Raw genomic sequence first — 27209 nt, 5'->3', positions numbered from 1 at the left:
ACTCAACATCATTTAGTAATAGGAAGAATTACTTCTCTTCCACAATGAACTATTTGGTTTTATGCAGAAGTACATTGTGACTGTCTACCTCAAAAATGAACTAACATATTTCATTCAACCACAATCAACAATCAAAGACATAAATAGATTCAGCATAACTATATTTAATTTCACAAACACTGTCCATCATCATAAATAGTAAACATGCTGTAATACACCACCACAATAGTTCAGAACATGATTTTAAAACAAAAGACCCCTAAATTCATTCATCAATACATCCAACATAAGAACATAATTTCAGTTCAAAATAGATAATGTCTTAAAATAACTAAGAAAGACCTAAATTAAGCTACTTAAAAAGGAAACCTTGATCTTAATCAGAATCAAACCCATAAGCTTCATCATCACTTTCAGACATATCTGGAGAATAATAACGGTAAGGATATCCATTATCTGCCTCAGAAGAATCGTCGTGCTCCTCAGTTTCTTCTTCCTCATCTGCATGCTCCTCCTCCGACTCCCTTTCCTGCTGCTGCTGTAGGCCCTGTTGCACTGCACCAACACCCTCGACCCCAACATAAGTTCCTCTTCTTCTGCTTCAGCAAACGCAACCACCGTTGAATAAATTACATGCTTCACTATGCCCTCATCCTCGCTGATATCCATATCCGCCTCCCCTTCTTCGACCCCAACACCAAAAGCCAACTTAGTACCACTGCATTGACCCCTAAATTTAGACGGCTCACCCTGCACACCTACATATCTTATCATTCTCACTGGTGCTTTGTCATCATCAGAATTGCTGTCGACTTTGATTGGAGTTTCATAGTTGCTTCCGGGTTCAGGTTCCTTACCCTTTGTTTCTGGTTTTTTCTCTTTGGCCTTGCTTTTCCTCTTCGCCACCTCATCGCACTTCGCTATCTGTTCATCACAGTCTTTCATATCATCCAGCAAACCATTCATCTTCTTTGAAGCTTCTGATCGGATTTCTTCCCAGGCCACAAACTGGCCACGAAGACTGTCTTTGCGCTTGACAAGGAATTCCCGGTACCAATCATCAAAGATGGTATCACTATCATCAAATCCAGACATGGTGTTACTTAGATTTTTCAATTAAGCGTGCAGATACAGTAAAGGAAACGGGAAGAATTGAGAGGAAGACTTTTCAACTTTCCAAGAATGCAGAGTGAATTTGGGGATATGTGTGATAAATGATGATTATTTTCTCTCTTTTCTTACAAAGAAAAACATCAGTTATCACAAACATGTCTTTTCAGTTGTCTATCATGCCATGCAAAAGAAGAAGAAGAGTTGCACTATTTTATACAACGTACCTATTCGAGCAAACACTTCGGTTATAAGCCTACATTTTAAAAATAAATAAATAAATAAATTATTTGGCCTACAATTTTTTTTTCTTCCCACATACCAAAAATCCCTTATACTAAAGTGTATTACAATTTGTTCCTGCAATTTTAGGTAACCGATTTATTCTAAACGTACATGTGAAATCCTATTAGATAACAACAAAATAATATTATTTATTTTGAAAAAAAATATTTAATTTGCTTCAACTATAACTTAACTATCAGTGCTTTATAACACATCATATATAATGTATGATAAGTATAATCCACTTAATTTATGAAATACATGTTTCAATTGATTTATTATTTTTAATTATTAAAATACCAATATGTATGTATAATATATTAAAATACCAAAGTCAATTCTATACATAGCTTATTCAATTCTTACTTTTCATAACACTAAACTTATTCCAATTGTTATTTCATAACACAGTAGGCTAATAATAGCACTGTTATTCACACTATAAGAGCTTATTATTCTACCAACACAATACATTAAAAATCAGCACTCAATTGTAATGTAACATCAAATACTATAGTATTTTCATGGAAATAACTAATAATCGCTCCTTCATCAATTTGTATTTCATATATAATATTCGATCGCAGCAGCAACTCCATTTTTGATGAAACATTGAATAATCTTTTCCTCACGCCTCTTGATTTTCAACTGAGCATCAAATCGAGTATCTTAAAGTTGCATAACAACATTCGTTGATTTTGGAAACAAACCAAATTGTGCTCTAGCAAAGTCCAACGGAACATTCTGCATCAATTCAAACATAAATTAACATCATAACAAAAAAAAATTAATCCATAATAAATAATTGCCATGTAAACATATTTTTTAAAAACCATACAATAATTCCCTCTGAATGATATGCTTTAGAAAACACAAATTTTAAAAACATCCCTTCCCAATCAATTGTCATATCATTCAACCACACATGTATTTCAGCTACTATTTCCCGAGAACCTTGCACAAAAGGCTTTCGTCCACGCCCACCACCTCCACTAGCCATCACACATCAATAATTCACTTTTTTCATGCACACAACTGCAATTGCTTAGCCGATATTTATACATAAATGAACACCATCAACACAAAGTTCAAACTTAAGTCAAATTACAATAAAGATCATTAAAAATTGCACATTACTCACCCATAACTCCAACACTAATTAATCTTTTTCAATGCATATACAAACTCTAACATCTACAATAAATAATAATATTTCAAAGTCAACAATAACCATCCAAACTAATTCAATGCTTAGCATTCTTATCTCCAATCAACAACACATAAAATGCTTCTTTATAGACCTTAAAAGTTGAAAAACTTTTACATCAATGCTATTCTAACACATCATATATGGCATATGATGTATATAAATCACTTAGTTTATGATGTCCAACAAAAATAGAAATGTATAAAATCAAAAGTATAATATTACCTATACTTATACTAGCTTTTTTTCCTAATAATAAATACTTCCTTACATTACAATCCACAACTAAACACTTTGCATTTTATCTATAAATCATAACATACATAGATATCAGATTTATAAAACCCCCAACATTGCCTCATTTCTAAACGAGACAAACAAACACGATTTACAAACATAAAGCGCGCGTAGCGCGCTCTAGCCCCCTAGTATCTAACAAAAATCAAGAGAACAAAAGCATATAATTTTAGGTATACTAAATCTTAACAAAAAAACAAAAACTTAATTAGTACTCAAATCTTAAGTCCAGGTATACATATCCAATTATAATTAATAATCATATCTTTACTAAATCAAATTAAATCCAACAATAACCACAAATTTTATACTTAATCAAATAAATAACCATTAAAAAAATCCAATTACTAATAAATACATCTCTTTCATACATACATCCGCTTCAACCGGATCCAAGTCTAACACTTCAAATTGATGGTCGTCATCATTTCCACAAGAACCTTCACCTATTTTCATTTACAATTGTCCCTGTAAAACACCATAACAACATAACAGATTACTTAATTAACTAACCAACCCTAACTTTTCAATAATTTACATCATTGCCAAAATACAACAAGGTTCTTACTTGATTAAGGTGGATTTCCATATTAAGGTGGAAGTTATAGCCAAATTCGCCTCTTAATGTGGAAGTTCAAGCCAAATTCCCCTCTATGAACCTTGAGCTACATTGGCGCTGATTGTTTTTTTGCGGGAAGAGCAGCTAGTAAAGGGGGAAAGTAACTTTTCTCTCCTCCTTTTTTTTACCCAACGCATTTTCATTTTACCCCCCCCCCCATTTTATTTTATCTTTTTTTAATTTGCAAATATTATTTTTTTATTAAGGTATTGGACGAGGGCCTGTACCTGGTAAGGGTCTATAGTTTCTATGCTACAAATACGTTAATTTAGGGACCGCATTTGACCTTAATTAAAAAAGCCCATACAATATAAGCTTTGTATTGTGTGACGGAGTGACTAAAAAAATTAGTAAAACTAATTTTAGTTTAGAAAAAAGGCAAAAGCTAACTAGCTAGCGCTCCCGGGGCATTATATAAGAGAATTAAAAGTGGAATATTAGAATAAAACTAACATTAATTGCACCGAACGACGTGTAATTTTATCATGCATTACTAACTTGATAAAATTTCAACAAATATACTACCTCCGGTCCAATTTAGTTGCAACTTTGGGGGGGGGGGGGTTTGCGGAGGCCGAGGCAAAATTTCCTAAGCATGCTTATTGAAAGATAAGGGTATACACTTAAGTATTAATCAAGTAATAAAAATAAAAAAAATAAAAAAAAATTCAACCCAATTTTAAAAAAGAAACCCACCACCACCAATCCCAGCCACGACTAACCTAGCCACGACCATCAAACCACCGACCCAGAAACCCAACGACCACCAAATAACCTACCCACCAGCCACGACCACCAAACCACCGACCCCCAGAAACCCACCGATCCTATAAACTCACGACCCCCGAACCCACCGACTCCGAAACCACCAACCTAGCACACCAAAACAAGCAACACCGAAACCACCAACCCCAACCAACCGATTTGAAACCCACGAGGCCACCGATCTTAAACCACAGTGCCGCCTATCCCCGCCGATCTTAAGCCACTAGGAAGGAGAGGAGAGAGAAAACTCATTCTCTTCATTATTACCGACGAACCTCGTTGCTCTTAACACCACAAAGCCACCATGAAAACGGAGTTGGAGGAGGAGAGAGAAAATTAAAGGGGATGAGGGTTTAATTAATTAAGCTTGGGGTTTAATATAATGAAATCAGATTTGTAATTTAATAAGGTTGTTTAAAAAAGAGTAAAGAACGTTGGTCAATTACCACCCAAAAATTCACTAAAAAAGAAAAGAAATGGAAAAGTTGCAAGTAATGTGAACCGACCCAAAAAGGAAATAGTTGCGAGTATTTGGATCAGAGGTAGTAATATTGCTTATCTAACGCCCGACACTCGATAGCAAGATCCTTGAAAAAAAAGGGAAATTCCCATTGGTACACCCGTGGTTTTGACTTTTCCCATTGATACACTCCAAAATTTTTGTCTTCCCATCGGTACACCCATGGTTTAGTCTTTTTCCCAACCGTGACTAACACCGTTAAAAAGTATTTCATTAAGTTAAAATAATTAAGAAAAAGACTATAATACCTCTTTTAAATATCTAATGTCTCGATTTGCGTATCAAAAATTGTTCGGTTAAAGTTTTGGAAGTCATGTTAGTCCTTAAGGATCCAAACCTCGAAATTAGCAAAAAAAAAAAATAACGCAAATGTCTCATGTGCGTGTTAAAAAAGTCTCGGTTTGCGTGCTATTATTTTTTTGTGACAGTAATTGTTCGGTTAATGTTTTGGGGGTCATTTTGATCCTCTAAGGATCTAAATCAAACTCGAAATTGTCAAAAAATTAACGAAAATGTCTCGTTTTGCGTCTCATGACAAAACAAAAAAGAAATATCATGACGTGCAAAATGAGATATTTTTGTTAATTTTTTGACAATTTCGAGTTCGATTTAGATCCATAAAGGGTCAAAATGACTCCTAAAACCTTAACCGAACAATTATTATCACAAAAAAGTAATGACACGCAAATCGAGATATTTTTTGACACGCATATGAGACATTTGCGTTATTTTTTTTGCTAATTTCGAGGTTAATTTGTATCCTTAACGACTAGGACTCCCAAAACTTTAAACCGAACAATTTTCGACACGCAAATCGAGACATTAGATGTTTAAAAGGGGTATTATAATCTTTTCCTTAATTATTTTAACTTAAAGAAATACTTTTTAATGGTGTTAGTCACGGTTGGGAAAAAGACCAAACCATGGATGTACCGATGAAAAGACAAAAATTTTGGAGTGTATTAATGGGAAAAGTCAAAACCACAGGTGTACCGATGGGAATTTCCCAAAAAAAAAATAAGGCCAAATAAACAAGACTTTTCCGTACTAATATGAGCAATTACTCAGGAGCTTTGCCTGGTTAATATGTGATATTGACATTGAATGTTAATATAGTGGCAAAATCGCAAATATAAGAGCTTTGCTGTATTATTTTAATATTTTCTCTCATTGGTGGTGTGTTGGCACTTAACTCTGACGTTAGTCAATGGTTAACCTTATTTTTGGATCCCGTTTTGACTTTCATTTTGCCATCCTCATCATTTGCCAAAAACCGTTATTTTTGTCTTGAGCTCTAGTTCTTCAATCTCCAGCAAATGTGAGGGAGTGGGTGTCGGTGAGACAAAATTCAAGGTTGGAGCCTTATTCCATATTGTTGGGGTAATTAATTTGGTGTTTATGACTCAAAATAAGAGGATTTTGATTTGTAGTTCATAATAATGATGGTGGTATATTCCCAGTAAATCCTAAATTAAAACTCTTTTGAATTGAATGTGTAAATCTTAAATCAGCTACCAACTACAATTGACCATCGCTGTCGAAATTAGAATTGTAAAAATATTTATGACACTTCTAAGCTCATAGTTTGATGGTTCTAACCTCATACTAAAGATCAGACCACATACCAGTAGTGCAGTTAGCTGAACTTCCCGACTTCAACAGTTCAACCCGTAACCTTCAATTGAACCAATCTTAACCCCGTGAAAGAACTTCAATTCACCACCGCAGTCGAACCGCACATGAATTCGACATGACAGTGCTAGTTGATTTCGAATTCAACTCCAGAAGGAACCAATTTGGGATTTTGGGTGGACTACTGGTTCTCGTCACCAACTCCGCCTCAAAGTCCCAGTACTATCAGCAACTAATAGAACGGGGATTTTGCAAAACGGGAATTTCTTTTCACGGACACGTCATTAGTGAAGAGAAGACGGACTATACCCTTACTGAAATGACCTTGATAACCCCATCTTAAAACTGCTCGTTAATATCGCATATTAACGAGTATTTTCTCATTATTCAGCTTTCAAACACACAATTTCTGCTTCTGAAAAAAAAAATAAAAAATAAAAAAACACAGTTTCTGGTCACTGGTTTTTCTTAGTAGGTAACCCGAAGTGAGCTTTTATACTTGAGTTGAAAATTTTGTCATAATTCATCGCAAATTAATCCAGAAGTTTCGATTCAAAAGTTGGTTTTCTGCAATGGACAGCAGTGACGAAGATGAAGATTTTTCATACCATGAAGGCATAATCCCACAATCGAAGATCAACTCTCTCTTTCAATCTAACACTGAAAAGGTATTCTCTCTTTCTTTTCTTACATTTTAGGGTTTTGCTTTTTAATCATCTTCTTGGGTTTTTTTTTTTATTTTTTTTATTTTTTTATTTAGTGGCATTATTATACACCCGAGTGTACCGTGTATTTAGTGAGCCACGAGGGTAAATGATGTTCGAGATTTGATCCGGGTTTTGGATTTTTCTTATTTTGCTGTTTTATTTGATATATTTTCGATTAAGCGTGTATAATTTTACTTGGTATTCTCTAGTTGTTGATTTAGCTATGAATGAGTAGAAAAGGAAAAATGAGTCTCATGTTTAGGCTCAAGGTTCGGTTTTGTTCAACTTATTATGTTTTATATATTTTAGAGAATTAGTTCAAATGAAATATGTTATTTTAAGACAATTTCACACAAAAATAAGATAATTTAGTATAGAACATTTTGTTTAAACAAAATAAGTTCAAATATGGTAAGTTAAATCAAACTTGCCTTAAAAAATGAAATTAAAATTGAATAGAAAAGAGTTTAATTATATATTATATTAGTTAAAAAAGTGACATTGTGTTTGTTTGGAACTCCTTTGATGTAAGTTGCCCAAAATTTTCTATGTATAGGCTAAAAATGGCTCGTCCATGGCCGGGTGGTGAGACTGTTTGGGCATGATTGCATGAATTTACCTTTGGTTATCGACTTATCATAGCTATGTTTAAAGTTGTGGAGCTGAATTCAGCAGGATTGATAAGATGACTGTTATGTTCCTGTGCATTACAGACCTGAAAAGACCGAGCATTAGCAACATGATTATACTTGGGAGTTGGGACTGTTTTTAGATGACCCCCCCCCCCTCAAATAAATAAAAAAAATTCCATATGGAGGATAAGAAAACAGAGAACCAAAGTTTGTGTATGAGCTCAATTGAAAGATGATTGTTGTTCAGTGAAGGAAATTTCAAGTTCCTCTAAAGCTCTGCAGTGTTGATATTAACCTATCTTAGAAAATGATGCTAAGGAATAATTTAAGTCTCATATTCGTCATTATATTATATGCATTGTTTTCTTTTTAGAGCTACGGGTATCTGGTTTATCCATTTTTCGCTAATTGTTATTATCTGTCACTGAGCTTTTGTGGTTTTATTATGTTCCTCTCGGCCTTTTATGTATCTTGCTGCTTTCTTACTCTCACACGTGTTGCACATGAATTACTTAAGGGAATCAGAAGATTGTGCTGTGAGCTGTTGGATCTGAAGGATTCAGTGGAGAATTTATGTGGAAATACAAGGGCAAAGTACTTGGCTTTCCTGAGGTATCATAGAACCACCTTTTGATTTTTCTTTATTGTAGCCAGTATTCACTTGTTGATTCAAAGTTCTCTTTAAATATAGAATTTCATATTTGACAGCACAGACCTTCATGCATTTTTTTATCGGTTGGTGGTTAGAATACATGTTGAGGGCTTGGGCAGCTGAATTGTTTTAGGTTCTAACACTTGTCCCATACAAAATTGTAAGAAATCTCTGTTTCTGTAAATGATAGGCTAGATATTCAAAAATAGAACTGTGTTGAAAAGAAATTGCCTACATATTTAGTTGTATTTTTCAGCAAGTTTAATGACCTCCCTTTCTCTCAAAACATGTTCCCATGTTACTTGCATTAAATTGTCTCTCATGTATAGCGATTCTAGGTTGAAGCTAATATAACTGTAAAAGTTGTGCTAACAATATGGTAGGTTTAGTGATGCCAATGTGATTGATTAAACAATTTTTAATCTTGGATTAAATGTCTTTGCATGGAGGCAACTTACTTTTGGCATGTTAAGTGAGTAAGGTCTAACTAAATTGTTAATTAGCTCCTGATCAGGTTTAGTGTATGACATACAATGCTCTGAAGGAGACATAAAGTGTGTTGTGGCAAAACTGGCAATAAGGTCTCATAATTTGCACTGGATGCATCATGCAAGAGATGAAGGCACATGCCTTGGAAGTGAGACACTACTTTCCATTAGTAACTCAAATGCAATCTTAGGCTACTAGTCTTGTGATCAAGGTCTTAGATACGATACGGACTGCTTTTTTCTATTATGAATCTCCGTTTATGTATGTTATTTAGTGGGAAAACTGTAACTCCTGAAACCTAGTTCAGGTCTGGAGAAAGAAAGTTCATCTTTTGAAAATCCCATCCTAACTTCAGAAGAAAAATGTTTGTGGACCAAAGCTGGCTCATCAACATTGAAAATGTGTTAGTGAGTAATTTGAATTTGTTTTACAAGCCTTTGAAGTGAAAAGCTTTGGGTGAATTAAAATATATAAAGATAATGAGACTGCTATCAAAGTTGAAATCGAGGAAGTTAAATTTGCCTTCAAGCTCATAATTTATTGGATTTCATATTTTTCTTAGAGATGTCATTCGATGGCGCGTTGTACACTTGTACCATTAATATTGGATGCCTAAAGATCATGCTTTAATATGTTAATCTATCATGTCACAGATTATCGGAAGAAGTTGTTGAAATGGAACATGAATTGACTGATCTGAGAAAGCACATTTCTGCCCAAGGAATTTTGGTACAGGATCTGGAGAGTGGCGTATTTCGTGAATTAGATGAGTGCATCAAAGCTGGTGAGCAAGAAAACGTACCTGAATTGCAGAATTGTGAGCAAGATGATGTGTTGTGTAAAGACACCTATGATGCAAAAAGAATATTTTTGGAAAAGATTGATTTCCTCTTAGCTGAGCACAAACTGCAGGATGCCTTGGAAGTTTTAGAAATGGAGGAAAAAAGCTCACCAGACCTGAGAAGTGCTGGAGATATTTCATCAAACGTATCCTTTTATAAATCTGCTTTCTTGAAAAGAAAGGCTACTCTTGAGGATCAGTTTGTAGGAATCAGCAGTCAGCCTTCACTTGGTGACGTTGAGCTGAAGCAGGCTTTATGTGGTTTGCTAAAACTTGGAAAAGGACCCCTAGCACATCAGATACTGCTCAAAAGATACGCTTCTCGCCTCAGAAACAGAGTTGAAGCTTCTGTTCCATCATGTTCCCTTTATCCAGAAACATACCCAGCTACATTGTCAAAAATTATATTTTCTTTTATCTCATTAGCTGCGAAGGAATCACATTCTACATTTGGCGATGATCCTATATACACAAATAGAGTAGTTCAATGGGCAGAGGAGGAAATTGAATTTTTTGTGCGGTTTGTTAAGGAGCATGGGCCTTCATCTGAGACAATTACTGCACTGCGTGCAGCTAGTGTTTGTGTGCAGGCTAGTCTCAGCAATTGTATAATCCTGGAATTACAGGGAATCAAGCTCTCTAAGTTACTTATGGTACTAATGCGGCCTTATATGGAAGAAGTTTTGGAGATGAACTTTAGAAGAGCAAGACGAGTATTTCTAGACATTTCAGATAATGATGACAGTCCTTTGTTGTCTCCTCGGTTTTTATCTCCTTTGTCAGTTTTTGCACCTTCACCAGATAATGCTCTTATAAGTAATGGAGTGAAGTTTATCTCTATTATCAAAGTGAGTTTGTTTTCTGAAATTTTGCTGAAGAAAATATCTAATATTGATGCATTCCGTGAACCATGCTGTTTAAAGTTAACATATTAGGTAAAATAGCCGTTAAGAAAATTGGGAAATTTAAGAATATGAAGAGACTTGCAAACAGGCTACATCTAAGAGGTTGTTTTGCGTGAAAACAACCAAGTTTGATTGTACATTTCCTAAGTAGAATTTTCTTGTTTGATGAAAATTTAAAGTTTACTTTAAAAATCCCCTAATTTTTAATTGGATGCTCTTTCTGATTATCACTTTGAACACCTTTTTTTCAGAAAATTTCAACTGATTATCTTGTTATGTCCCTTTTTCTGTATCGTATGGTTCCTTATGACGATTCATGTTTGCCAACCCCAGATCATTTTGGGACTAAGGCTTTGTTGTTGTTGATAATGATATGAAAATTTTAAGGTACAGGCGACTGTACCATGCTTGGCACAGACAAAAAACGCGGAATGAACATGTATATGTATATGTTTTATAAATAACATACAACTGTTTTATAAAGAACATATAGTTGTTTTGTAAAGAACATCCAGCTTTATGTTTTTTTTTTTTTATAATCTAAAGAACATATGTAATATTAATAAAGAACATGATAATATTATGTAATGAACATTATTTATATATACCCACTATAATTTGGAGACAAAATTCAAAGAACATTTAACAATAAGCAATGAGCATTATGTCACAAATAAAAGCACATTATACAGATAATCAAAGAACATGAACATATGTTATTTTCACTTTTTTTGGTGTAAATATGTTTTTTTCACTGAAGGGTATATGTTCATTACATTTTAATAGTATGTTCTTTTCATTATAGTTATATGTTCTTCACTTTTCTATATTATGTTCTTTCATGCAAAACGACTGTACAATACAGCATACCGGCGCCTGCAGGAACCACTGATTGATAATGATATGATGAAAATTTAAAGTCTCCTCTCTCTCTCTCTTTTCTGGAGGGAGAAATTTTTTTCTAGAGGGAGAAATTTCTTACTGTCCCAAGCTACAAGATTTTTCTCTTGTGTTTCTAGAAGTGAAGAAATGTTGAATGACCATGCATTTCAATCAGTAATGTTGCAATTACATGTAATTTCTGACATTCTTTTGTCATGCTGAGTAAAAACTGGATAAATTGAGGGTATTTTATTGTTGTGGCCTTTGTATAATTGTGTTTAATTATAATACTGTTTAGATGTCGCATATCATGTTTAATTTTGTATTACAAGGTAAAATGCAAATAATAATGATGATAGGAGTACTGTAATTTTGGATGTTAATATGTTATGTAATGATTCTGCTAAGCCTTTCACAGTAGCGTCTCAAATTCATGAGGCTGTTATGAGGATATAAAACTAGTCTATATAGGAAAATAAATGGAATAAGCAATATCAAGACTTTCTAATGCTATGATAATTTGACGGGAGACTTATATTCTGATACTCTGATTAGGATTAAGTGAGAAAGGAAGATTGGAACCGGCAATATGAAAAATTTCTGAAGTGATGTTAATTAGACTGGAGAATAAAACTCTGAAGTCTGATTTGAAATAGGTGTTAAGATTGATATGTATATTGTACATAGTTTAGATTCCATTTTTTCTTGTTGGAAATCTAGAGTGCTCCTGCATTCCTAAAATGCTGCAAAATACTTTCTTTGTTCTTGTTGTTGAAATGGTTGTCACATTCGTTATTGGGAAGATGTTTGGAGAGGAGATTGTTTTTTTCCCTCCTATCTAGAATCCACAATGTTTGGTTTATAGTGTGATAATGCTTGCTGTTTAATTTTTTGGAGGAGATTGAGAGCTTTCTTCTTTAGTTCAGATTCTTGATCTTCAAGTAGCTGCAGTGAACAATGCTAGGGTGTTGACTGAGGATTCATTGTAACTTTTTTGTCAATCTTTTCTTAGTGTCTTGGATTGACCCCCTCAGTATTCAGACTTTATTTTAAAGGCAAGGGTTTTTGTGTGGAGATTGGCTTTTGGTGGAAAAAGTATTAATCACATGCTCCAAAAGTTTAGGCTGGAATACTTTATTTCACCTGATATCTGTGTGAGCATAGTGAGTCTTGTTCACATATATTTCTACAGTGTGAAGTGGCAACTGGCAAGTAACCTTAGAAGGAGCTGTTTGCATTGCATGAGGAATCTTGTCCTTCAGAGGTTTTGGATTAGATGCAGGTTAGTTTCAGGGGGTTTGGTAGGGTAAGGAGAAGAAGCTGTTGTGGGTACTTGTGGCGCAATGCTTTAATAGAAAATATTTTTGATACTTGTGGCGCAATGCTTTAGTAGAATTTTTTTTGGTTTGAGCAAAATCACTTATTCAATGCCGTTATGGGCTAGGGCAGCTGGGGCTTTCAAAAGTTGCTCAACTGGGACATATCTTAGAAAATGAGTTACTCTGTACTCTTCTGTTTTTTCTGTTTTTTTTTTTTGGGGAGGGAAGGTTAGCATTTATTTTCTTTGAGGATAAAAAAAAAATAAAACATCAATGTTTTTTTTTTTTTTTTTTTTTTTTTTTTTTTTTTTTTTTTGACACAACATCTATGTTGATTAATCTGGAGAACTTGATTCATTTACACCTTTTCCTTTTCATTCCACCATATGGTAAAGCACCAGCCTTTTTAAGATGAGATGATCTAATATAAGTTGCTCAAATATCTTCTGCCTACTGGGTTCTTAATGTCTTTTTTATGGAACTGCAGGATATTGTTGACCAGCTGACACCCTTGGCCATTCTACAGTTTGGGGGAAATCTTTTAAGTAGAATTGTGCAACTATTTGATAATTATGTGGACCTTCTAACTAAAGCTTTACCTAGTCCTTCAGAGGATGATGGCATTACAGAGCTGAAGGAGACTCTTCCCTTCAAAGCTGAGACAGATTCACAACAGCTTGCGCTTTTGGGGGTTGCTAACAGTGTTGCAGATGAGCTACTACCAATGGCAGTTTCAAGAATTTGGAATATTAATATGGAGACTCATGATCCAAGCATTGGATCCCATGAGAGCATCTCGTCTATAGGAGGTAATGCTGTTGAGTTCAAGGATTGGAGACGTCAACTTCAGCATTCTCTAGACAAGCTCAGGGATCATTTTTGCCGGCAATATGTTTTGAACTTCATATATTCTAGAGAGGGTAATTCACGACTTGATGCCAGAATATATGTTGATGAAGAAGGGGAGAACTTACAATGGGAATCAGTTCCGCTTCCTTCACTTCCATTCCAGGTAATTCTCTTCTAGGTGCTCTAGCTTTATGTTAAACAGTTAGCTACTTTGTCTTTCTAATTTCTACGTCGTTCTGGTTACTTATTTTAAACTTTATGTTTAATGATGCTATTCACTCTGTTTGTGTGCTAGTAGTCACGTCTCATTTTGGACCTTGATGAGATTTCTGTTCAGTATACTTGAGAATAGTATTACATTAAGGGCCCATCCACATTTACTTAATTTCAGTTCAGTTCAGCTCCAATCAGTTCAGTTCAGCTCTTAATTTCCCTCTCTCATAAAATATTCATTTCAGCTCAGTTCAGTTCAGCTCCAATCAAGTTCAGTTCAGTTCTAATTAGTTCAGTTCAGCTCCAATCAGTTCAGTTCAGGTCAGCTCTTAATTTCCCTCTCTCATAAAATATTCATTTCAGCTCAGCTCAATTCAGTTCAGCTCCAATCAAGTTCAGTTCAGTTCAGCTCTAATCAGTTCAGTTCAGCTCAGTTCAGTAAATGTGAACAGGCCCTAACAGCAAAAAGAGATATTTTTAGTTAAAATTTCACTAAGTTTGACGTAAAGTATAATCAGGAATCAAGATCCCAGAGATGACAATAAGTAGGGCAGCAAGCGAGATGGCCTAAGCCTACCCCTTCTTGACTAACAAATGCTGTTCTAATTTTTTCCATATCCACTGCCAGCTTTATCGGGTTTTATCCACAAGGCCTTGTATTGGACTGTTGGTAGTCGGGTCATGATACCAACTAACAAATCCGACCACAATTTTTTTCCAGAATTGTACTTTTGAGGAGAGAGACTTGTCCATAGATGAGATTATTTTAGGTGTTAGGATTCCTGCCTACCTTTTTTGGCCAATCTATGCTAGATTAGATCTTGGCCAACCTTTTTTTTTTTCCACTGTTCAATTTTATTGTTGTGTGTCTGGTGAGTTAGAAATCACTACTTACGGGTAAAAAAGTGGTTCTATTTCTGACCTACTGTGTTGATGGTATTAATGTCAGATACTCAGATGACTCAATTTCAGATAGGATATCCAAGTGGAATCCTGGAGGGGGGGATTCAAGAGTAATTGATATGGGGTGATCCAGTTTAGGAGGAATGAAGGTAGAGAATGAACAAGGAAGACCTAATGCCTATGGCTCACAGAATAAAACAACAGAGTTCTCCTCTCCTTTTATTGAGCTTCACAACCAAACGTCCCATAAATATCTTAGACTTAGAGAAAGGCAAGTCACAGTCCTGCTGAGAAAGATCCTATAAAACCCAAAGCAAGCATCATGTAAAATGAAAAAGGACAGATAATAATAGTTTCATAAGCCTTTCTGAGGCTAGTTTTTATAATAAGCCTTCAGTTAATGCTCTACTGTAGCCAAATATTTTGTAAGAGATAATTAGCAGCGCTAGGCTTGTTAATAGACAGCCAATCTTATGCCGCTCTGTGGTCAAGCATGATGCTAGAAAAAGATGAGTATGCTTTTAAGAGCTCAGGACTATGTACTACGTATTTGGCCTTTCTTGGAAAATAGTGCCATTGATTCGGTTTTCTGAATGAGACAATAGTGACGAAGTCATCTTTTAGTGATTATAGATCCAAATCACTGAGGATTATTAAACTAGAGCAATTTAACATGCTTATGTCAATATTGTGCTTTAGTTGGCATTCAAAACTATTTTTTTTCTAGAACTTTTAAACCTTTGAAAATATATTAGAGATTTAATACATTATAGGGATCCCGTGATTATTTTTGAAACACGGAAACTCCAACTGCTAGCTGTTTCCTTGCAGTATCGGTGTACCGTGGCATTCACAGATAAGCAGTGGCCTGACTAAATTGTATTACTCAAGATCTCATTTGTAAAAGAAGCTGACCTGAAATTTTTACAGGCTTTATTTGCAAGGCTACAACAATTAGCTACTGTTGCTGGGGATGTATTGCTTGGAAAAGAGAAACTTCAGAAAGTTCTACTGGCAAGGCTGACAGAAACAATAGTCATGTGGTTGTCTGATGAACAGGAATTTTGGGGTGTATTTGAGGATGAATCAGTTCCATTAAAGCCATTTGGCTTGCAGCAGGTAATTAATTATGTATGGTTTTTTGTATTTCTGTATTCAAGGAAAAAGGCGTCAATTTTTTGGTTAAAATCAACCATCTTGTAATAACTCATTGTGATACCAAGTAACACTGTTTAATAAACTCTAGGAGTGACTTGTTATTATTCAAGTAACATGTTAATCTCACTATAAGTTAGTGTGTGAGTTGCCTAAGATTTGCTGTCCATTATTAACTTACCATATTGTAAACCTACCTCATTTGAAGACTGATCCCAGACATATTAACAAAGAGTGTTTTGGAAGATTAGTGCATGCCTTTTCTTCTCATCTGATTCTGCTTGGTGTGCAAAATCAAAATTGAGGTGGTGTATGACTTGAGTGAATGTTATTCTTTCCTCCCTTTGACAATTGTCTCTAACAAATGAACAATGTTTCTTGATCGTTCATCATGGCAGTTGACTCTTGATATGCATTTCACTGTTGAAATTGCACGCTTTGCTGGCTATTCATCAAGACATGTGCTACAGCTAGCATCTGGAATCATTGCTCGTGCAGTCAAAACCTTTTCTGCAAGAGGCATTGATCCGCAGAGGTATCCCATTTACTTCTGATGGGTTTTAAATTAATATATATGGCTGTTTTCTTATGATTCGTTTTTTATTTTCAGCACACTTCCAGAGGATGAGTGGTTCTCTGAGGCTGCCAAGGCTGCCATTAATAAACTTTTGCTTGGAGCCTCTGGGTCAGAAGCATCAGAACCAGACGAAGAACAAGAACATGACTTTCTACATCAACAACATATCGTGTCAGATTCTGAGGACTCTATTTCCTGTACTTCAACTGTAGATTCCTTCCATTCTTTTGCCTCTGCAGAAACGGGAGATTTGGATAGCCCCTCACATATTATTGATCACGAGGCCTGAAACCAGCTGGAAATTGTACTTATACTTGGTAGAGAATGAAGGTGGTTTTGGTAGCTTTTGAAAGCCTGATTTAGGTCTAGAGGAAGAAGCCGAGGTCATATAAGGCCCAGATAGGGTAATGCCTTTTGGGTTTTTCAGTAGGTTAGAACATGTTGTCAATATTAGTCGGTAATCTTCTCAGAGAGTACTAAGTTATTTAAAATCAGGTATATTTGGCAAGTGTACTTATGTTCTGCGAGTAAAGAGGAATGGTTTCAACCAGGGGAAACAGGTTTATTCTTGGAGGAATGCTTATTCATTGCACCTACAACCACTGTCAAATGGAACCGAAAATCAGAGGTTTGATCTTTACACCTGACACAACTGAACAATTTTACATTACCAACAAGCGCGTTATCATAAATAATCTTCAATGCAGATTTGTTTTACACCTTAGCTTGTAATTTTTCCAGATCAGAGACTTGGAACCAGGTTACTTGTCTGTTTTCATGGCCTGATAGCCTGCCCTGTTGCTTAAATCGCAACCCCAAAACTAAGGCTTTGGGGTAGATTAGGACAAGCATTGCTGGACCCAAACTCGAAATCACCCTGTTTGAATTTGACACGAACCCAATCCAACCTGTTTGATAGGTCTACTCAAAATACCTTTCTCGATAATGACTTTGGTTTTGCTTGAGACACTCAGACAAAAATGATAATGCCAATAATGACAGATGATAGGGATAATACATGATGATGTTAATGAGTAAAGGTTGTGATTATGATAGTGATAATAGCATTGTTCCTGCACATTATTGTTGCTGTAAATGTTACAATGAGTAAAACCGACCTAAAGGTGTCAAAATCTAACTCGACCCGATAAAACCAACTCAAACAAGAAGTAACAAGGTTCAAATCTTGACTTGTATGGACACAATGGTTTAATATGACTTAAACTAGAAATAGACCCAATTCAACTAAACCCAATTAAATCCAACCTAATTACCTGAATGGACACCTCTAAACCGACCCTTGCACTAGGTAATTATAAAAGTAGAAATGTAGGGATCTAATTATGTAAACCATAATAATAAACATTGAAATAAATTGTATTTACATAACAAAGAAAATTCTATTGATAATATGAATGATTAGAATTGTAAGATTCAATTTTAGTCGGTTTTCCAAGCTTGTAATAACAGGCAAAAATCAACTATTTTGGTTTGAGCACTTTGTGTTGAGTAAAACATACTACCACAACTATTGTCACTAGCTCCACTTCTATTGCTTCCCTCCTTATCTGTGTCCATTTCGGATACTCCCGGTTTGAATATGAACAATCCATACCCTGTTCCTGGATTACAAAATAGCCATGCGTGAACGTCCCACAACACCTGAATCGGCGTCTTGTTAACCACCACTGTTTCGTTCCCTCGGAACTTCCATTGCAAGTTCTTGATATGAATGAGAACGATTCCATCGATACTAATCCACATCTCCGGGTCTTTAGTTCCCGTTGTTGAACTCTCTACCACTATGTCGTGCTCCCATTTGCTTTCAGTGAAACGTGCCCTTGTCGCGAAACTCTTCTTAGCATACACTGTCTCCTTCTTTAAGGATTGGATTGCGTCTACTAGGGCTGGCCTTTTCTTTGTGCGCTTATAAGCCTTCTTCTTGAAATCCCCTAGTAATAGCACAACCTCTTCATCGGATACAAGTGCTACGTAGTAGTCTGAGCATGGCTCGGGGCTGCTACCGGCAAACTTGGCAGATCGTAGATCCCAATACAAGTCGAGTTGGTGGCTGGATTCCTCCGGTACCTTATTGTGATCCATCTCAAAAGATTTGTACCCTTTCTTGCTCCAAAAATGCCAAGGTTTTAACTCTACCTTGCATGTTGTTTGCCTTTCCATTTCACCTTCACATCCATCTATAATGATGCTAAAAGAAATGTTCATTAGGTTTTTACACCACAATACACTAACATTTCTCCAATATCCCGCAATATTTGTTAGAAAAACACTTGTTACCGTGCATAGGGAACTCTTAAGGGTTATAGGCTCCTCCGTTACTCTCTCTGGTGGTCCCTTCATTGATCGAGATCTTATATTTGTAGTCATTACGTTCTAGGAAAATGTAACATGGATATTACACCTAACTCTATGTGTACCCGACTGAGGGATTAAATGAAAATATACGTAGCTATCAACTATGTGATCGAACAACAATATAATGGTAATCTCTGCCAAGAATTTCATGCAATAAATCATATATGGTTAGATGACTTTACTTGAGAAGGTGAAGTTGTTGCACCAACAAAATTCTTTTCATGCCCAAATGTTCTAAGGAATTTCTTATCCAACGCACGTACATGCATATATGTAATTTTCACTCAATCTCAAAATTTGAGAAGGAAAACAAAGAATATAGGAATGTTTATACAGAAAGATGAATTTGATCTTTGAATAATCAATCAATGTATTAATCAATGTACGCTATCTTTTGATGATGGAAATTGGGAGCAACCTAAGTAAGGTGGAGATAATGGTTAAAAATATCGACTGAAAAGTTGATTTTGCCTAAAAAAATATTAGAAAGAAAAGAGAATGATTAAATATGAGAATGAATGAAATTTTGGATTGTGGTGTCAAATGAATTTAATTGCAGCCATTAGAGAGACGGAAAGGATAAATTAAGATAACAGAAAAAATATATTGTAGGCTCAAATTTTTTTTACTATAAATTACATTTTTGTGTAGGCTTGCAGTACCATAATCACTATTTTTAGATATGTACATTTGTATGCCTAAAAAAATTGGGGGCTAAGAATCTTCTTGATTATTTTTTTTTCTTAGGGAACAAACTTTTTTTTTTACAAAGATCACTAACAAATCAAAAGCAAACCTAACTAATAACCATAAGAGAAAGCAATGATCACGAGCTTGAACGGCTAACCAATGTGCCGGAGTCACCCACTGACGAGGCACTTTACGAATTCTACAAATAGTGAAACGAGGGAGAATCTCCTTAATCTCTTGAATCAACCAAAGGCAAGAAATATCCGAAGAACAACGATGCTGAACAAGGAGACAATTTGAGCGCAATCCGTATAAATGAGAAGGTGAAGAAAACCCCGACGGACAGCCATCCGAAAAGGCCCACAAACAGGCTTGCAATTCTGCCTGAAGAGCAGAGACTGCTCTCCTAGCCGGAGCACCTCTAGCTAGAACAACATCCGAATCAACCTGTCGAAAAATCCAGCCAGAGCCTGCATGATTATCCTGACAAAGCCATGCTCCGTCACAACATAGACAATGGTCAACCGGATCCGAAGCTTGTCCTTGCAAACACAGCATTAGGGAACAAACTTAATTTGTTTGAAGTGTCTTTATTGATTGGAAAACTATGTAAACAGAAAGAAAGAAAATATTCACCATATTACTCCCTCCACTTCTTTCTAATCTACATTTCTTTTCAAGCCTTAAAAAAACAAAAATCCCTACTCCATAAGTTGTGTTAATGGATATATATAGGGTTACAAGTTTGAGTCATAATCATGTTTATTAGAAAATCTCAAAATTTAAATATTCAATATTCACAAAATATATCTTAATACTTACAACGCGAATAACATTTACATATATTCTCTATCACACCCTTGCAGTTAGTGGGAGAAGGTCGAACATTGAGAGTGTATCTAAGTTCAAGAATAGTTGATGAGGTAGGCATTTTGTGAAAATACATGGAATGCTATCTAGTAGGATTGTGCATGTAATAATCATACATTTCCCAATGCCACCTTTTCTCAAACAAAATGGATTTCCATTTCAATGTGCATTGTGCGCTGGTGTTGAACGGGATTATGTGATAGATATATTGCACTATATTATATTATTATCTATCTCTCGCATAATCCTGTGCAGCATCAACGCACACATTCCCTTTTTTTTCTCCAATCTTACATCATTATGTGTTTCTTCAACGCACATATCGGTTTCTTTTTACTACTCCCTCCATTTCATATTAAATGCAACACTTTTTATATTTGGCCGTTTCATTATAATTGCAATACTATAACTTTTGGGAAGGTCCGATCATTATTTTATAAATTTTTTTCTCCCACTAACCACACTTTACAAATATTTTATTATTTCTCTCTTTTACCAACAACACTTTATACGAGTATTATAAATATAATAAAAAAATCCTTTATTGGGCCCCAGTCTATAAATTTTCTTTAACTTTATGAACACTAATGTTACAATTACTCCCTCCGTGTTTTTTTAAGTGTTACAGTTTGACCGACACATAGATTTAGGCAATATAATTGACTTAAATAAAATAAGAGGTAAGTGGGGTAGTTGGAGTATTAAAAAATTGTAAAAGAAAGATATTGGGGTTAATAGTTTATTGAAAAGTAATGAATTTGTGAGAGGAAATATATAATAAAAAAGTAGTAAAGAGTTTGGGTGGAGACTATGAGAGGGGAGAGATATAATATTTTAATATAGCTTTTTGCCAAAAAAAAGGAAGTGTAACACTTAAAAAAACACGGCCGGAAATAGGAAGTGTAACACTTAAAAAAAACACGGAGGGACTAATATGAAACACTGGGAATATCTCTTGTACATTAATGTTAGTTATGTATTAATCTTTTTACTACCTCTGTTATCTCATTACATTAAATTCAACTCAACCTCTTATAATTCTATGACTCTCAACTTATAACAATTAAACAAAAATGGATGGACAATTACAATTATACAGAAATCAAAAGATTAGCCAATATATACATATTAATTAAACTAGCTTTAATATACTTTTTCTTTATGTCATTATATGAAAGATTCTTTCGGTTTAAAAGTAAGCCAAAAAGTCTAAATATTATGCAAATTGAGATTTTGTGAAAGATACTTCTCAACGACAATACGAAATGGTCAACTATTTGGAGGCATACCTTTAAACTTTCTTACCAAATACGTGACATATCCTTTATTTTTAGTCTCTAAAATTAGCTTCAAATTATTGGTTCTTTAACTACTTTTGTTCTTTGCAACAAAGATTCTACAAATTTTGGTGACCTTTTCCCCTGAATTTTATTCTTTAATAACAGTAATTTAGTTATTTTTTTGTACTTTTTTAAAGGCCGGCAAAAAAAAAGTCTACTTCTGTTACATATACAAGTAGTTAAGTCCTTGACTGCTGCTTTTTTTTTTATCAAGTTGAGCATGGAAAACTCTGTTTCTTCCTCCCATTACAAAGTCATTACAACGCCGGAACCAATCCTCGAAGACGATAGTGTACCGGAGGAGAGCGGGTGGACGCAGTATATCGAAGATTTCGAGGCCTACGATAAGGAAGGATGTGTTCATGAAAACAGCAGTAGTAGTTCTAGTTATATGAGCTATTCTATGGTGTCTGATGCCGGTTCCGGACCCGAATGGAAACACAAATTCAGTATCAATCCTGCAGGAGGTTGTAATTCATTTGGTGTTTTACAAAAAATACCTAAGAAATTAAATTTCAAGAAGAAAATTCCTTTTGATGATTCCTTAGAAGATACTGCTTCTTCCCCTGTTAATAGTCCCAAGGTTAGTTTTTGTTTATAATTTTGTCAATATTCACATGTTTAAACCAACTTCTTTTATCAAAAAATTTATTTTGTTGATTTTATAACGTAATTCTACTCTTCTTATGTCCTTTTGTTATATGGGATCATGCACCTTTTTTGTTTTTTCTATTTTTTATCCATATTGTGATTTATATGTATGACAAAATATAATTATCTTACAATTTATTAAACTTGTCTCAATATATTTTTGAAAATACAAATTTTATAATTTTAATACAAGATTAGTTCATATGTTGATTGTATATGTTTAGCATCATCAAACGTAAAACTCTAAATGATACAATAAAAAACGAACAAGGGAAGTATGAAATTCATATTAGGATATAAAAAGTCGAATATTTGAATGATTATTATTCCTTGATTTATACATATGTACTAGTCACGGGTGTAACTATTAAGTTTTTAGACGTCTCATGTGACACGTATCTACTTATAAAACAAATATTTATCAATAATATGAATTTTGCCTTAGGTTCATATCAAGTCTCAAAAGATGCATTTAATTTGTTTTCTGTTTCTTTAGTACTTAGTTGCTTTTTCTTTGAACATATTACTTCTTTTTTCAAGAGGATGGATATTAATTCCAGAAAAATGGACAACGACAATGGAAGTCCCATGGTAAAACTACGTATCACTCTTCCCCTATATAATACTTATTTGAATCATTATTCTTCTTACAGAATATAATGGTATGATTTAAATTTAATGTTACACTCAACCTATATATTCATATCATGATATCCATCAAGTTTTTCATCATACATCACATGAAAGTGACTCGTGTATAAAATTGATTTATATGAATAGGTGTCATTAAACATGTTATATACAATGATTTTATATGATTATATTCTACTCATACCCATCAAGTTTGGTCACTATATATTGCATGAAAATCACTCATATATGAAATATTTAATTATTATGAATTGAAATTATTAAGCATGCTGTATACAATAATTTTACTAGATAGTATACACATCTGTTGAGTTTGGTTGCCAAATATCACATGAAAGTCACTCATGTATGAAATTGTTTAACATGATTTGGAGTCGTTTAGGATGTTACGTACAATAATTTCATTAGAAGCATAAGGTACGGAACATGCACTAGTAGGGGGAAAAAATTCCTTTCTGTTTTTGAAAGCGTAAAAATATTAAACATGCTTAGTATATATTGGCATGATCAATAGACATACTCTTAAATATGTCACTCGTTCACCCCAAAACTTCTCCTCGCACTCACTAGACACTAGCGTCTAAATTATGTTGTTAAATATTCATAGTCATCCTCTCTTATTGAAATTGACTGTCAACTAACTTAGTTGGTTAAAGTTTTAGAAGTGATACCTAAAATTTTAAATTGACTCTCATTTACATCATTGTCTTTTCATCTTTCTCTACGTCCAAACCAAAAATCTTGTAATAACGTCTTTAGTTCAAGATCTATCCTTTAGGAACTAAATTAAGTATAGGCTAGAAATTAGCATCTTCCAAAGATTCTATGTCTTAAATCTCCTTTAAATTATTCATATGTTCTTCAATTAACTGAAAGGTCAACATATACCTAACACATTTGACTTTAATGATAATTTTATAATCATAATGCAGGGCAATGAAATCTCAATTGATGAGCATATGGAATACAATAATATAAATAGAGAGCATGATTTCAAGGATGTAGATTGCATTGATTTGAAGCAAAAAGGATTATGTGTAGTTCCGGTATCTATGGTTGTCAACTATCTTGGTTGATATGTTCTGTTTAATTTATCACTTTTCTCTGTCCTCCCTTAAATGCAAATATAACCAAGAATTTCTTATAGTTCTATAGATTGTATTTGCGAAATGCATATTATGTAATTACTATAGGCCTATAGCATTGTTATTATACAATAATTTAGTGTAACAGAATGCCTCACTCTTTGTTTAAAAATCATCTACCGTTGTATGTGGTGGTGGACTATTGGTATTGTTGTTGTGACAATCAATAGTCGGTTAATTTGTAAATAATTTGCATTCATGTATAGCTAATATATGAGGGTTTTTTGGATTATTGTTTCTTGTTATTTAATTTATTAAAGGGGAAATTGTAATTTAATTATTGTTCGTATAATACTCCGTATGTAAGATTATTTTTAATAGTGAGACTCAACTCTAAGTATTAAAATAGAAAATGAGTAGATTTTCACACCCAATAGTACGTAATACTCAACTCACTTCTCAATTTAACAACTCAGGATATACTCTCTCTGTTTTTTTTTATTTGTATCAGTTTGACCGGCACATTTGCAAAGGCGCAACTTTGACCATTATTATCTTTAATTATAATTAGTAAAAATTATAACAAAATTATATTATGAAACTGTACATTATGACAAATCTAAAGATTATATAATAACAATTATTTATTTTATAGAGGTGAAAAAATCAAGTCAACCATGATATGTGAATAGTGCAAAAATTAAAGTGATGTATTTAAAAAAAAAAATAAAGGAGCTCAACGGTAAAACTCTCTTATGTATACGAGCGATTTCCGTAAATAATGCTAAAATAAAAAATAATTCCGTATATATGTCAGTTTTAAAACTATTTCCCTTGATGCCGTACACGTAGGGTTGTAAAATCCGAGGCTATAAACCGCTAATAACAATAGCGGATTTTAAAAAAGAATCGTTAATGTCATTAGCGGTTCATTTATTAAAGCCGCTAATGTCATTAGCGGTTTATACTTAAAATACTCAGTAATTTATTAGGCTTAATGTTTAGATTCTTCAAATAGAACCGCTAATGGTATTAGAGGTTCTTCAAATATAACCGCTAATGGTATTAGAGGTTCTTCAAATAGAACCGCTAATACCATTAGAGGTTCTATTTAAAGATCCTCTAACCATTACAAGTTCTTCAAATAGAACCGCTAATGGTATTAGAGGTTCTTCAAATAGAACCGCTAATACCATTAGAGGTTCTATTTAAAGAGCCTCTAACCATTTCAGATTATTCAAATAGAACCGCTAATGGTATTAGAGGTTCTATTTGAAGAACCTCTAATACCATTAGCGGTTCTAATTTGTGTAGAACCGTAATCTTTATTAGCGGTTTATTAATAGCCAAAAAAAACCAACAATCCGAGCCTACATGGACGGTACAGTATGGTGGGAAATATTTTTTAAAGCAATGTATACACGGAATTATTTTTTATTTTAGCATTATTTACGGAAATCGCTAAAGAACAATTTCCATAAAAATTGTTGAATTATAAATTAATTCCCTATTTGCGTCGGTTATTCCCATAATATTGTCCACGTAGGATTGGAAAAAGGTTTGGTGTTTTTTTTTTTTTTTACAAAGAACCGCTAACGGTGATAGCGGTTCTATACTTGTTATAAAACCGCTAACGTCGTTAGCGGTTCCTATATTAAGTTTTAAATTGTGAAGTTTTCTTATACAAGAACCTAATACAAGAACCGCTAACGACATTAGCTGTTTTATAAGTATAGGACCTCTATCACCGTTAGCGGTTTTGCAAAATAAAAAAAGAAAAAAAAATCTACCAAACCTACGTGGACAATATTGTGGGAATAAGTTTTTAAACCAACGCAAATAGGGAATTAATTTACAATTCAACAATTTTTAGGGAAATATTCCTTTAAAAAATACTCTTTCCTAAAAAAAAATCCAATTTTCACCATTGGAGATGGCCTAATATACCACCCCCGGTTCTTAATACTCGCAACAAAGGGGTATTAATTGTGAGATGTAAAATATTCCTTTGTTGCGAGTAATAAAAAACGAAGGTAGTAGCATATAATAGTATCTTTATGGCTTATGATCTCTTATAGGTTCCACCCACATTTACAACTGTAAATTCATGCTGCCTCACGGTGCAGTTTCCATTACAACTCCGATTGTTGCCACTGCTTGGTCTTCCTTATTTTGACCATCTCATCCCCACAACCAAGTACGTGTACTGCTTTTGTCCAACTAAGATTGATCTATCTAATTCAAAACACTGCATTAATAAGATATCAAACGGAGCAGTGTTATGGCCTTATGGGATGGAAGAAGTAATGAAGTATTATGCATCTTGTTCGACACATTCTATAGCACGGTCATGCCACTATTTTGATGTAAGGACGATATACCCAACCCCAACCTTGCCCACTTCACCACTTGGTCCTTATCAGTCTTGCACACTCTTAGACCATTTCCACATGGCCTTTGTTGCTCTATATCCTCCATGTCCTCTAGCCCTAAACATGAGCTATGATTTAAAGATTCATAGTGCAGACTGACTGCATGCCTTGCTTGCCTCAGTCTCTTTCCTTAATTCTCATTCAATTGACATAAGTTTACATTATTTAAGTCTTTTTGGTTCACCACAAATAAGTGATCCTCAAAAAGTTTCACTTCATGCAGAAATCTAATTCATGTGAGCCAAATGACTAGTTGCTTTACATCCTGTGAGCATACTAGCCATTACATCAGTCCTTCACATCAAAAGATGTGATTCCAACACTTACAGAACCAGGTCGGAAAAACAATGTGTTATACTAATAAGCAATAAAACAGAATTAACTTATCTCTTGATGCGTGAACCAAACTGACAATAGCCGCGTCGTGGAGAACCACTGACCTAAAAGACGATTCCGCGCTACCTCCCGGTGCAGTAGACAGTTGCGGTCGCCCTCTGGGATAAGCACGGCGCCGGAGTTTATGTGCACTCACAAACCCGACTGGAACTCAGAATA

General features: G+C 34.4%; 3 protein-coding genes across 4 annotated transcripts; 2 read left to right on the top strand and 1 right to left on the bottom strand.

Moving 5' to 3' along the window:
• Nucleotides 1-6405: 6405 nt before the first annotated feature.
• On the top strand, nt 6406-17278 carry LOC110740297 (exocyst complex component EXO84C-like). Its single transcript, XM_021920778.1, has 7 exons — nt 6406-7103; nt 8292-8386; nt 9569-10604; nt 13350-13874; nt 15758-15946; nt 16381-16517; nt 16593-17278. Exons 1-7 carry the CDS (start codon nt 7008-7010, stop codon nt 16846-16848), a joined length of 2334 nt encoding a protein of 777 aa, XP_021776470.1. The 5' UTR covers nt 6406-7007; the 3' UTR covers nt 16849-17278.
• Nucleotides 17279-17986: 708 nt separating this feature from the next.
• Nucleotides 17987-19243, bottom strand: LOC110740260. The gene has a single exon (XM_021920744.1). It carries the CDS (start codon nt 18945-18947, stop codon nt 18000-18002), a length of 948 nt encoding a protein of 315 aa, XP_021776436.1. The 5' UTR covers nt 18948-19243; the 3' UTR covers nt 17987-17999.
• A 2652-nt stretch (nt 19244-21895) lies between these two features.
• LOC110740296 lies at nt 21896-24514 on the top strand. 2 transcript variants are annotated; one of them, XM_021920777.1, is made up of 2 exons: nt 21896-22418; nt 24070-24514. In XM_021920777.1, the coding sequence occupies exons 1-2, from the start codon at nt 22056-22058 to the stop codon at nt 24211-24213; spliced, it is 507 nt and encodes a 168-aa protein (XP_021776469.1). In that variant the 5' UTR covers nt 21896-22055; the 3' UTR covers nt 24214-24514. The 2 variants fall into 2 exon arrangements, 1 of the variants encoding a protein (XP_021776469.1); XR_002515018.1 differs by lacking the exon at nt 21896-22418 and adding an exon at nt 22427-23077 and having other exon boundaries at nt 24070-24160.
• Nucleotides 24515-27209: the final 2695 nt, after the last annotated feature.

This window comes from Chenopodium quinoa, unplaced genomic scaffold (assembly GCF_001683475.1).
Source record: "Chenopodium quinoa cultivar QQ74 unplaced genomic scaffold, ASM168347v1, whole genome shotgun sequence".
NCBI classification, from domain to species: domain Eukaryota; kingdom Viridiplantae; phylum Streptophyta; class Magnoliopsida; order Caryophyllales; family Amaranthaceae; genus Chenopodium; species Chenopodium quinoa.
Note: the sequence above shows the minus strand (reverse complement) of the source record. Positions and strands in the feature narration are given on the sequence as shown.